The sequence below is a fragment of the Nanorana parkeri genome, unplaced genomic scaffold (genome assembly GCF_000935625.1).
Source record: "Nanorana parkeri isolate BGI_ZX_2015 unplaced genomic scaffold, ASM93562v1 scaffold1500, whole genome shotgun sequence".
In the NCBI taxonomy this organism is placed as follows: domain Eukaryota; kingdom Metazoa; phylum Chordata; class Amphibia; order Anura; family Dicroglossidae; genus Nanorana; species Nanorana parkeri.
In genome coordinates, this window is record NW_017307768.1 from 116,230 (window position 1) to 128,492 (window position 12,263).

The 12,263-nt window shown below is 49.7% G+C and overlaps 1 protein-coding gene across 1 annotated transcript in view; it reads right to left on the reverse strand.

Annotated features, from left to right (window-relative positions):
* Nucleotides 1-12,263, reverse strand: part of EPHX2 (epoxide hydrolase 2) — a 63,304-nt gene that overhangs the window by 12,168 nt on the left and 38,873 nt on the right. The window contains exons 14-15 of the mRNA XM_018570303.1: nucleotides 3,720-3,762; nucleotides 908-1,010 (exon numbers count right to left, since the gene is read on the reverse strand). Of these exons, the coding sequence (XP_018425805.1) occupies nucleotides 908-1,010; nucleotides 3,720-3,762 (146 nt within the window). The remainder of the gene's footprint in view (nucleotides 1-907; nucleotides 1,011-3,719; nucleotides 3,763-12,263) is intronic.

The following is a 12,263-nucleotide window of genomic DNA, read 5'->3' on the forward strand; positions in this document are numbered from 1 at the left end:
CCATTAGCTGGCATCTGTGTGCGTCCCTGATACTGGATGAGCACCCAGGCCCTGGAGGGTATTTGAACGCCTTCTCTTATGGTAGCCAGTGTCTAATGCATGAGACAACTATCATTTTATCTTGCTCATTGGTGACCCAGGTTGCCTGACTCGGTCGGTGTCTCCTCCCACCTTTGTTTCCCGTTACCCTCTTGCCTGTCACCTACCTCAACCTCTGCTTGGGCACTAACTAATCTTGCCTGCTGCCTGCCGCAACCTCTCCCTGGTCAGCAACTACCCTCGCGCCTTCCTTGATTTCTGCTCAGACAAGATCCCTTTGCTGGGTCATTCCCGAGGGCTGGGACTTGGTGTCAACTCGCTGCAAAGTAGCCTGGGGTCCACCAGCTCATGACTCCTTGTTGTGTACTCTAGTGAAGACCAAGCTGTCACTCCACGTGTTGGGCGATTCCATGTCACCTGTCAGGGGTGTCATTTAACACAATATTGTCCTCTTCCAGCAAGGAAGGTTTACCTTTTATGACCATCACTGTACCCCATTCTCCCAAGCTACAGAGAGCCTGGATGGCTGGTGCATCCAATCTGCACATCAGTCTGCAACATAGAGCACAAGCTTGCCACTTAGTATTACTGTGGACATGTCACTGACCAATAATGAGAAGCGGGAGGCAAGAAGGGGTGGACCTGATCTGCATAACTAGGCACCTTGGATTTTATGGCTCCTGGGGTGGTCTAGAAGGAATCTACAGGTACATTAGGCACAGCCAGGTCTTGGTCCTTGAATGTTCACTCCTACTAGCAGTTATTAGGTTTCCACCAGGCATAGGAACACCATAAAGTATTAGGCAACACCAAGTACTTGTCGGCGTTCTTCAACAAGCTGACCAATATGCAGCAATTTCAGCCTTACCTGAATCCGCTCTTTTTGAACTGCTTGATGTAAAACTGCAGGTCGGATTCGCTTAATATTTTACTGCGAGGAATTTCCTCCGGGAGACCCACAAACAGCCCTCCTGTAACAAAGTCAACAAGGAATGGGATTAGAGCAAGCCTTAGCAAAGGCAAAACCCAGACAATGATATTCATGAAATTATGCTTGGGGTAATCTTTACGGATCTGGCAGTCACGGACCGAGGGGGGAAGCAGATAAGGTGGCCGGTTTCAGCAAACAGTGCAAAAAGGGCCGGACCTGCAACCCATGGTGCTGAAGTAGTTCAGAGGTCACAGGGGGAAGATGCACTTTGGCCTTAAAGGAGAACTATGGGGTTAGGGCTTTTCCCCATAGTTCTCCTAAGGGTAACGGGAGGACACAAACTAGCGTCCTCCCGTCACCCAAAGCTCAGTATATAGGGAGCAACAGCTTGCGGTATAATGTCTTGGGTGCTAAAGGACCTTGTGTAGGCGCTGGCATGTGGCAGTAGAGGGCCGGCTACCATGGTAGGCTTGGTACACACAGGATGTTGTCAGCTGCTCTAATAGAGTGTGGAACATTCAGGTAGCGATGTACCTGAAAGAGGCACTGTCACTTTGCCCATGTAATGGATTAAGGAGGAGCATATGACCTCCTCACCATTGACGGTCAATAGAGCGCTGCCACATGACCAGGGGAGTGACGTTGCCTATGTAGCCAATCTTGTTGCCAACTGCAGACAAGCAAGGAGCTGCAAGGGAGCACATGTAAGGAGAATAAATGTGGTCAGGGGGCTGCTCTTTATAGACACACTGTCACCTTGCCCTGCATAAATCTGTGTTATGAGATTGCTGGATGGGTCCGGCAGGGTCCAGCATAGTACTGGAATGATGAGAGCACCACAATGACTGGGTAGATCCAGTCATTGCGCTTTTATTAAGCACAATGGGGGACAAAAAGCATAAATCCAACACGTTTCAGGGACAACCTAAACACACGGGCGTTCTTTTTGTGTTTAAAAAAAAACCTGGAGCAATCCAATCGTTGTGGCGCGCTCATCCTTCCAACACTTTGCAGACTTTTATTGCTAGCTTTTTGATAAGCTTTTATCATTCCGGACAGAAGCCTCCACGCTCAACACAAATGTTAATATGGTGACGAAGCAAAGGAGAGCGGCCTGCATAGCTCCCAGCAGTCCCTTCTTTGGACGGACAATCTCTGTTTTGCTCCCATATCACTCTGTCTTCCACAACTGTCCTGTTACGCCTGATGCAGAGATTCGTATCGATAAGTAGACCAGAGCTCTATGTACATAACCAAAAATAACCAAAAATCTATACTCAGGCAAAAAGGTTAAAAAAATAAATAGGGAAGACTCCATGGACCACTTGGTGCCTGGCAAGAGTCTTGCAATGCCTTATGGGGACTTGCAGTTCAACAACAGCTGAAGGGCCGAAGTTTAGATGCCCCCATTCTAGACATTATATCCAGCTGCTAAATGACTGTGTTGTATATTTTCATATATTATTATAACAAAGAACAGTGTTCAAAAAAAAATCACCAATGTGTTAATCAGATTATATTTAAGGACAGACAAAAAAATTATTCTTGGTGTGAAGAAAGCAGAAAACTCTTATTCTCATACCTACCGTCATTTTCCTTTCCAGGGTTTCTTTTTATGTCAGCAACATGTGTTGTCCAGTGAACCCCGAGGGCAGCCCCTTTACCACGCAAAACATTCTTTGCCAAACTCTAGTGTCTAAAGAACTGAGTACGAATCAAGGGAAGGAAATATTGCCAACAGGAACCAGGAAAAGAAAAATTCCGGTAAGTTTTTTAATTTTCCTGGTCTCTAGTGTTAGGAACAAATGAGTATCAACTAGAAATAAACAAAAAAATCAAGAGTGGGACAGTTCTAGAACCCCAAAAAAAAGAGTTCAGTGTTCTTTAAGCTGCCGCAAGCACTTTTGAGCCAAACTGAACATTAGAACTCTAAGCCATATTCAAGTAGTCATTTAAAAAAGGTGAGGACAGAGAGAAAGAGGCACCATGGGGTCAGTGTGGTGCAGATTTGTTTGCGTGAAATAAGGGGCTGCCCCAAGGGGTTGTAGCCATTGCTGCCATAAGAAATAGAAAATCACATAATCTGCCTATAGGTGATCTCTCCCAGATTTAGAAACAGAGGCAAAATGATCAATATGTCATTATTAATACACTATATGACCAAAAGGATGTGGACATCCCTCCCAACGATGGAGTTCAAGTGTTTCCAGTGAAGGACAATTGTTTGGTGAATGCACTTTTCTTTTCCAGCATGGCTGTGCCCCTGTGCAGAAAGCCAGCTCCATAAAGACATGGTGTGTCCAGTTTGGTGACAAGGAACTCGATTGACCTGACCTCAACCCTACTAAACACCTTTGGGATGAGCTGTATTGCTTATAATTAGTTGGGTCTTCTCTACCACCATCAAGACCCGACCTACGACCTTCAGCCAAAAGAGCCAATACTCTTTTGGCTGAATGGGAACACTACAAAATCTTGTCAGGAGTTTGCCCATAAAAGTGGAGGATGCTCTAGTCACAAAGAGGGGCCAACTCCATATTAATGGCCATGGCTTTGGAATGGGATGCCCAACAATCTCATATTAGGTGTGATGGTCAGGTGTCTACAAACCTTAGGCCCACATAGTGTATTTCGAGTAGTAAACAGCTCTACCATTACAAAGTTTAATGATTTTGTTAAGATCGGTTATTGATTGGAGATCCGAAAAGTCTATCTAGAGACAAAAGTGCCCCAAAAGAAGGACAGTTACCTCTTTCACATACGCTGCTTGTACTTAGACGCGGAATTTTTTCCTACAAGGACACAAAGAGATTTAGGCACAAGACAAATGTGACAGACAGTCACACGTGGTACAATCTATTGAGACTGCATAGTACAAAAACCAAAAGACAAGACTGGCAGAAGAGGATGTTGGCTTTGCTTACAATTTCCTTACATTTAGAGAGACCTTTTCAAGCCTATCCAACAAGTGCTTTATACAGCCTCATCCAAATGTTATAAATACACAAGATCAGGGATAGGCAACCTGAGGAGCACATGTCATGGTGCACAGGCAACACCAGTTTTAGCCTAAAGATCGCCACATGGCTGTAATTGATGGCTCACTACAATTACAAATCTTGGCCTGTGCCTGCACCCACCACCTACATGATGTTTCAGAGAGGCCTGCTTGACATCACTGAGGTTCAGGTGGCGGCCCACCTCCCGGTATCGGAGAAGGCCCCTCAGCAGATGTCCTTACTTGAAGAAGCCAACATGCCTACACTCCTAATAAAACTGCCGGCTGCAGCAGGTATGAATAAAGAAAACCCTGCATTTCTGATGGTACAGGAACTGGGGCTGATTTGAGGTGTGAAGATGCATACGTTGGGGCTGACCGGAGGTATGAAGGTGCAGAAACTGGGGCTTATTTTAAGTCTCAATGTGCAGGAATTGGGGCTCATCTGAGGTATGAAGGTGCAGGAATTGGGGCTCATCTGAGGTATGAAGGTGCAGGAATTGGGGCTCATCCGAGGTGCAAAGGTTCAGGAATTGGGGCTGATCTGAGGTATGAAGGTGCAGGAATTGGGGCTGATCTGAGGTATAAAGGTACAGGAATTGGGGCTGATCTGAGGTGTGAAGGTTCAGGAATTGGGGCTGATCTGAGGTGTGAAGGTTCAGGAATTGGGGCTGATCTGAGGTGTGAAGGTTCAGGAATTGGGGCTGATCTGAGGTGTGAAGGTTCAGGAATTGGGGCTGATCTGAGGTGTGAAGGTGCAGGAATTGGGGCTGATCTGAGGTGTGAAGGTGCAGGAATTGGGGCTGATCTGAGGTGTGAAGGTGCAGGAATTGGGGCTGATCTGAGGTGTGAAGGTGCAGGAATTGGGTCTGATCTGAGGTGTGAAGGTGCAGGAATTGGGGCTGATCTGAGGGGTGAAGGTGCAGGAATTGGGGCTGATCTGAGGTGTGAAGGTGCAGGAATTGGGGCTGATCTGAGGTGTGAAGGTGCAGGAATTGGGTCTGATCTGAGGTGTGAAGGTGCAGGAATTGGGGCTGATCTGAGGTGTGAAGGTGCAGGAATTGGGTTTGATCTGAGGTGTGAAGGTGCTTGAATTGGGGTGATCTGAGGGGTGAAGGTGCAGGAATTGGGGTGATCTGAGGGGTGAAGGTGCAGGAATTGGGGTGATCTGAGGGGTGAAGGTGCAGGAATTGGGGCGGATCTGAGGGGTGAAGGTGCAGGAATTGGGGTGATCTGAGGGGTGAAGGTGCAGGAATTGGGGTGATCTGAGGGGTGAAGGTGCAGGAATTGGGGTGATCTGAGGGGTGAAGGTGCAGGAATTGGGGTGATCTGAGGGGTGAAGGTGCAGGAATTGGGGTGATCTGAGGGGTGAAGGTGCAGGAATTGGGGTGATCTGAGGGGTGAAGGTGCAGGAATTGGGGTGATCTGAGGGGTGAAGGTGCAGGAATTGGGGTGATCTGAGGGGTGAAGGTGCAGGAATTGGGGTGATCTGAGGGGTGAAGGTGCAGGAATTGGGGTGATCTGAGGGGTGAAGGTGCAGGAATTGGGGTGATCTGAGGGGTGAAGGTGCAGGAATTGGGGTGATCTGAGGGGTGAAGGTGCAGGAATTGGGGTGATCTGAGGGGTGAAGGTGCAGGAATTGGGGTGATCTGAGGGGTGAAGGTGCAGGAATTGGGGTGATCTGAGGGGTGAAGGTGCAGGAATTGGGGTGATCTGAGGGGTGAAGGTGCAGGAATTGGGGTGATCTGAGGGGTGAAGGTGCAGGAATTGGGGTGATCTGAGGGGTGAAGGTGCAGGAATTGGGGTGATCTGAGGGGTGAAGGTGCAGGAATTGGGGTGATCTGAGGGGTGAAGGTGCAGGAATTGGGGTGATCTGAGGGGTGAAGGTGCAGGAATTGGGGTGATCTGAGGGGTGAAGGTGCAGGAATTGGGGTGATCTGAGGGGTGAAGGTGCAGGAATTGGGGTGATCTGAGGGGTGAAGGTGCAGGAATTGGGGTGATCTGAGGGGTGAAGGTGCAGGAATTGGGGTGATCTGAGGGGTGAAGGTGCAGGAATTGGGGTGATCTGAGGGGTGAAGGTGCAGGAATTGGGGTGATCTGAGGGGTGAAGGTGCAGGAATTGGGGTGATCTGAGGGGTGAAGGTGCAGGAATTGGGGTGATCTGAGGGGTGAAGGTGCAGGAATTGGGGTGATCTGAGGGGTGAAGGTGCAGGAATTGGGGTGATCTGAGGGGTGAAGGTGCAGGAATTGGGGTGATCTGAGGGGTGAAGGTGCAGGAATTGGGGTGATCTGAGGGGTGAAGGTGCAGGAATTGGGGTGATCTGAGGGGTGAAGGTGCAGGAATTGGGGTGATCTGAGGGGTGAAGGTGCAGGAATTGGGGTGATCTGAGGGGTGAAGGTGCAGGAATTGGGGTGATCTGAGGGGTGAAGGTGCAGGAATTGGGGTGATCTGAGGGGTGAAGGTGCAGGAATTGGGGTGATCTGAGGGGTGAAGGTGCAGGAATTGGGGTGATCTGAGGGGTGAAGGTGCAGGAATTGGGGTGATCTGAGGGGTGAAGGTGCAGGAATTGGGGTGATCTGAGGGGTGAAGGTGCAGGAATTGGGGTGATCTGAGGGGTGAAGGTGCAGGAATTGGGGTGATCTGAGGGGTGAAGGTGCAGGAATTGGGGTGATCTGAGGGGTGAAGGTGCAGGAATTGGGGTGATCTGAGGGGTGAAGGTGCAGGAATTGGGGTGATCTGAGGTGTGAAGGTGCAGGAATTGGGGCTCATCTGAGGGGTGAAGGTGCAGGAACTGGGGTAATCTGAGGGGTGAAGGTGCAAGAAATGGAGATGATCTGAGGTCTACAATGCGCTATTGCTCAATCTAGTTGGTCATCTAATGCTTGTAAACTGACAATGTGGAAAAAGTTGCTGACTCTGAACTAGATCTTCTGTACGCGCACACACAGCCCCCTTTTACAATGTCAGTAAACGCAGAGCTCATGCTCCCGGCTGAATGGAAAGCTCTACCTCAGACTCAGCACTAGTCCTCTGCAGAGAGACCGCTGCTTCTACACAGAGAACAAGGGTCCTTCTGTGCAGCATGCTGACTTTTTGATAAGTCCGTGGCTGTTTGCACCTGGAATGGAATTAATTGCTTAAAACTAAAAGTTCAATTGCACTGTAAAGCTTCTATGAGATTTCGGAGATTGGGTTCCCCTCTACTAGAACTCAGAGTGATGAGCTCCTCTACATGAGTGCGCTCATACTCACATACGTATCTGAACACTTGGAAAGGACTTAAAAGGAGAACTATGTGGTCAGGGCTTTTCCCCATAATTCTCCTAAGGGTAACGGGAGGACACAAACTAGCGTCCTCCCATCACCCAAAGCTCGCGGTATACTGAGACCGCCTCAGCTGGGACGGATCCCGACAATACTGTCTGGATCCACCCAGCTGCGTGAGTGACAGCTGGCTCTGCCTATCTAGAGTCAGAGCCGGCTGTATCCGCCCCCTCCCCCGTCCGTTCCGCCAGTCAGCGCTGGAGGATCGGACAGGGGAGGAGGGGAATCCAGTCACTCCCCTGTCGCGACTCACCTGCGGGGATAGATCGAGAAGTGAGCGAGCGCCGGTATGTGTTCGCTCACTTCCCGATCTACTGAGCCGACCTGTGACAGTCTCATTGTCACAGGTCGGCTCAGATTATGAGGCTGAGTGAAAATCACTCGCCTCATAGTTCTCCTTTAAGAATCCCTTTAAGCAACAGGTCTCGACGTCAACATGTGCAACAGGCGTGCCGGATTTTGTGTTCCCGGCAGCCACAAGTCCATGTTCCGAATGATAAAGCACCCTTGGCGTTTCTAAATGATGGAGCGCGGCGTCTGATCGCGGCTCGCCGTGTGACAAACGACTGTACAGCTTGTGCCTGGAAAGGGGCGAGGTGATGAATGCGGCATTATGCAAAGTCACCTCTGAATCGCAGCGATTCGTCATGTGTGAATAGGAACCCCCCGGAGTCCGCCCCCCGCCCCCCTCTATTGATAGATTGGACTGTGTTAGTCTATTAGCTCTACTCATCTCCTTCAGTTATAGGAGCAGGAAGGCGCGGATCATAAGCCAGATGAGGGAACAGCGACAGGGAGGCGGAACGCAAGTGTTGGACATTCTATGGAAGATGGATGTCACTTTTCCGGGGTTGACGATCCAGAAAACGCTCCGTCAAAATGACTGCTGATCTGCTGAACAGCAAAACTCAACTAGGCTGTCAAAGATCAGGCGTAGGAAAACTCCGGCCCCTCCAGCTGCTGCGGAGCTACAAATCCTATTAGGCATCGCCAGACTGACAGCGGCTGGCTCCCAGGAGGCAGGGGCACGATGGGATTTGTAGCTTAACCGCAGCTGGAGGTCCGGAGTTTATCGTAGACCAAACAGTCTCAGGTGGCCAGAAAAACGTGAACATTATGTAACTGCAGGAAAACTACGGTGTATTTTCACTGGGTACGGTTTTATGCTAAAAAAAAATGATTACAGCACTTAACCGAAAGATATTTTTTTGGTGTCATGTTTTTAAAGCTGAACTCCGAGCCAACCGAGAAACAGAGGGAAGAAATACAAACAGCGATCAGCCATAACATTGTGACCACTGAGAGGTTAAGTGAATAACATTGATTATCTGGTTACAATGATACCTAGAAGTGGGGGGGGGATATATTACGACACCTGGAAGTGGGGGGGATATATTACAATGCCACCTGGAAGTGGGGGGATATATCACAATGACACCTGGAAGTGGGGGGGAGGGATATATTACAATGACACCTCGAAGGGGGGGGATACATTACAATGACACCTGGAAGTGGGGGGGAGGGATATATTACAATGACACCTCGAAGGGGGGGGATACATTACAATGACACCTGGAAGTGGGGGGGAGGGATATATTACAATGACACCTCGAAGGGGGGGGATACATTACAATGACACCTGGAAGTGGGGGGGAGGGATATATTACAATGACACCTCGAAGGGGGGGGATACATTACAATGACACCTGGAAGTGGGGGGGAGGGATATATTACAATGACACCTCGAAGGGGGGGGATACATTACAATGACACCTGGAAGTGGGGGGGAGGGATATATTACAATGACACCTCGAAGGGGGGGGATACATTACAATGACACCTGGAAGTGGGGGGGAGGGATATATTACAATGACACCTCGAAGGGGGGGGATACATTACAATGACACCTGGAAGTGGGGGGGAGGGATATATTACAATGACACCTCGAAGGGGGGGGATACATTACAATGACACCTGGAAGTGGGGGGGAGGGATATATTACAATGACACCTCGAAGGGGGGGGATACATTACAATGACACCTGGAAGTGGGGGGGAGGGATATATTACAATGACACCTCGAAGGGGGGGGATACATTACAATGACACCTGGAAGTGGGGGGGAGGGATATATTACAATGACACCTCGAAGGGGGGGGATACATTACAATGACACCTGGAAGTGGGGGGGAGGGATATATTACAATGACACCTCGAAGGGGGGGGATACATTACAATGACACCTGGAAGTGGGGGGGAGGGATATATTACAATGACACCTCGAAGGGGGGGGATACATTACAATGACACCTGGAAGTGGGGGGGAGGGATATATTACAATGACACCTCGAAGGGGGGGGATACATTACAATGACACCTGGAAGTGGGGGGGAGGGATATATTACAATGACACCTCGAAGGGGGGGGATACATTACAATGACACCTGGAAGTGGGGGGGAGGGATATATTACAATGACACCTCGAAGGGGGGGGATACATTACAATGACACCTGGAAGTGGGGGGGAGGGATATATTACAATGACACCTCGAAGGGGGGGGATACATTACAATGACACCTGGAAGTGGGGGGGAGGGATATATTACAATGACACCTCGAAGGGGGGGGATACATTACAATGACACCTGGAAGTGGGGGGGAGGGATATATTACAATGACACCTCGAAAGGGGGGGGGGGGTATATTAGGCATGAAGTGAACATTTTGTCCCTGAAGTTGATGTGTTGCAAGCGCAAACAATGGACAAGTGGGAGGATTTGAGGACCAAATTGTGATGTTTAGGCGACTGGGTCTGAGCAACTCCAAACCTGCAGCTCTTGTGGGATGATCCCGATCTGCAGTGGTCAGGACCGACCAAAAGTGGTCCAAGGAAGGAAAACCGGCAACAGGGTCATGGGTGGCCAAGGCTCATTGATGGACATGGGGAGGGAAGTCTGGCCTGTGTAGTCCGATCCAATAGAAGAGATAATGTAGCTTGTATAGCTGATAAAGTGAATGTTGGTTCTGATAGAAAGGTGTCTGAACACACAGAGCATCGCAGGTTGTTGTGTATGGGGCTGTGTAGCCATGGACCGGTCAGGGTGCCCCCATGTCAGGGTCATATCCACTGCCAAAAGTGCATACAATGGACACGTGAGTATCAGAACTGGACCACGGAGCAATGGAAGAAGGTGGCCTGGTCTGATGAATCACATTTTCTTTTACTTCATGTGGATGGCCGGGTGTGTGTGTCACTTACCTGGGGAAGGGATGACGCCAGGATGCACTATGGGAAGAAGACAAGCCGGCGGAGGCAGTGTGATGCTTTGGCCAATGTTCTGCTGGGAAGCCTCGGGTTCTGCCATTCATGTGGATGTCACTTAGACACTTACCACCGACCTAAACATTGTTACTGCCCAAGTACACCCCTTCATGGAAACGGTATTCCCTGATGGCAGTGGCCTCTTTTAGCAGGATAATGCGCCCTGCCACACTGCAAAAATGGTTGAAGAATGGTTTGAGGAACACAACAACGAGTTTGAGGTGATGACTTGGCCCCCAAATTCTCCAGATCCCAATCCAAATCGATTGGAGGATGGAGGTCAGTTATAAGACTGAAGGGGAGGACGGAGGTCAGATAGAAGACTGAAGGGGAGGACGGAGGTCAGTTATAAGACTGAAGGGGAGGACGGAGGTCAGATAGAAGACTGAGGGGAAGGACGGAGGTCATGTAGAAGACTGAAGGCAAGGACGGAGGTCAGATAGAAGACTGAAGGCAAGGACGGAGGTCATATAGACGACTGAAGGCAAGGACGGAGGTCATATAGACGACTGAAGGGAAGGACGGAGGTCAGATAGAAGACTGAAGGGAAGGACAGAGGTCAGATAGAAGACTGAAGGGAAGGACGAAGGTCAGATAGAAGACTGAAGGGAAGGACGGAGGTCAGATAGAAGACTGAAGGGAAGGACGGAGCTTATGCAGCCAGCAATAACAATGAGATTTCGGATTGGTAGACTACCTGGTGGGGCCAGAGCCAGGGAGGAGATCCTACAGGGGATCCCATTGAATTATCTGACACGATACACTTCCCTAATACAATGTTACAATAACTGTTTTCACTTTTAAAAGTCAGCAGCAGCCAATGAAGAAGAATGCTCTCAGGGAACGTGATCTATATCCCAATTATGAATAGTATACGCAGCTCGTTCACTTCGGCCCCCCTCCCGGGCAGCCGTCCTCCTGCTGTAACCTCTATCTGCTCCAAATTTAGAATCCCTCAATTATTTATGGGGAGAGGGCACCTCGCCCCGGCCTGGTTTGTACTAATCTCTTTAACTCCTCCGTCTGCTCCTGCGAATGTCACAACACCTGGGACACCGGAGCCCGGCTCGGCTCTGCGGCTGGGAGGGCGAGGTGAGACGGAGGTGACGAGTGTTGGTGCCTCGGATCGCTTTCACCCTCTGTCCACCACAACAATGACTTAACGTGCGCCGTTCCCGCGTGCCCCGGGGCAAAAATAGCTACAGGACACAACGAGGGGGCGGCCGAGCCAAGTCGCTTAATAGCGATTGTCCGGGTGTTAAAAAATATATTAAGCGCTTCTGTCTTGGCGCGGCGGCGGCCATGACACCCAGACGGGGTACCGTTTCAGGAGCATTCAGGAAGACGAGTAAACAATTGATGAGGCCGGTGTCTTGTGTCCGGGCTATTTTTCCGACAAGTGGCGGGTCATGTAGCGTTAAAGTGCGTAACGAGAGCAATCTGGGCAGCGGCGAGATCTTCACGCTGGAGGTTTAAAGCGCGCTGTCAGAAATACGGGAAGATTTATCCGATTTCAGCGATTAATAATGAAGAGGCCGCGGCTTGTCCGGCCAGAGCTGTAGATGGAGCTGTTTGGAAGGTTTTTAACAATTTGTTTTCTTTTTACAGTCAGAAAGTTGATCTGCGACTTTATTTAACCAGTTCAACAC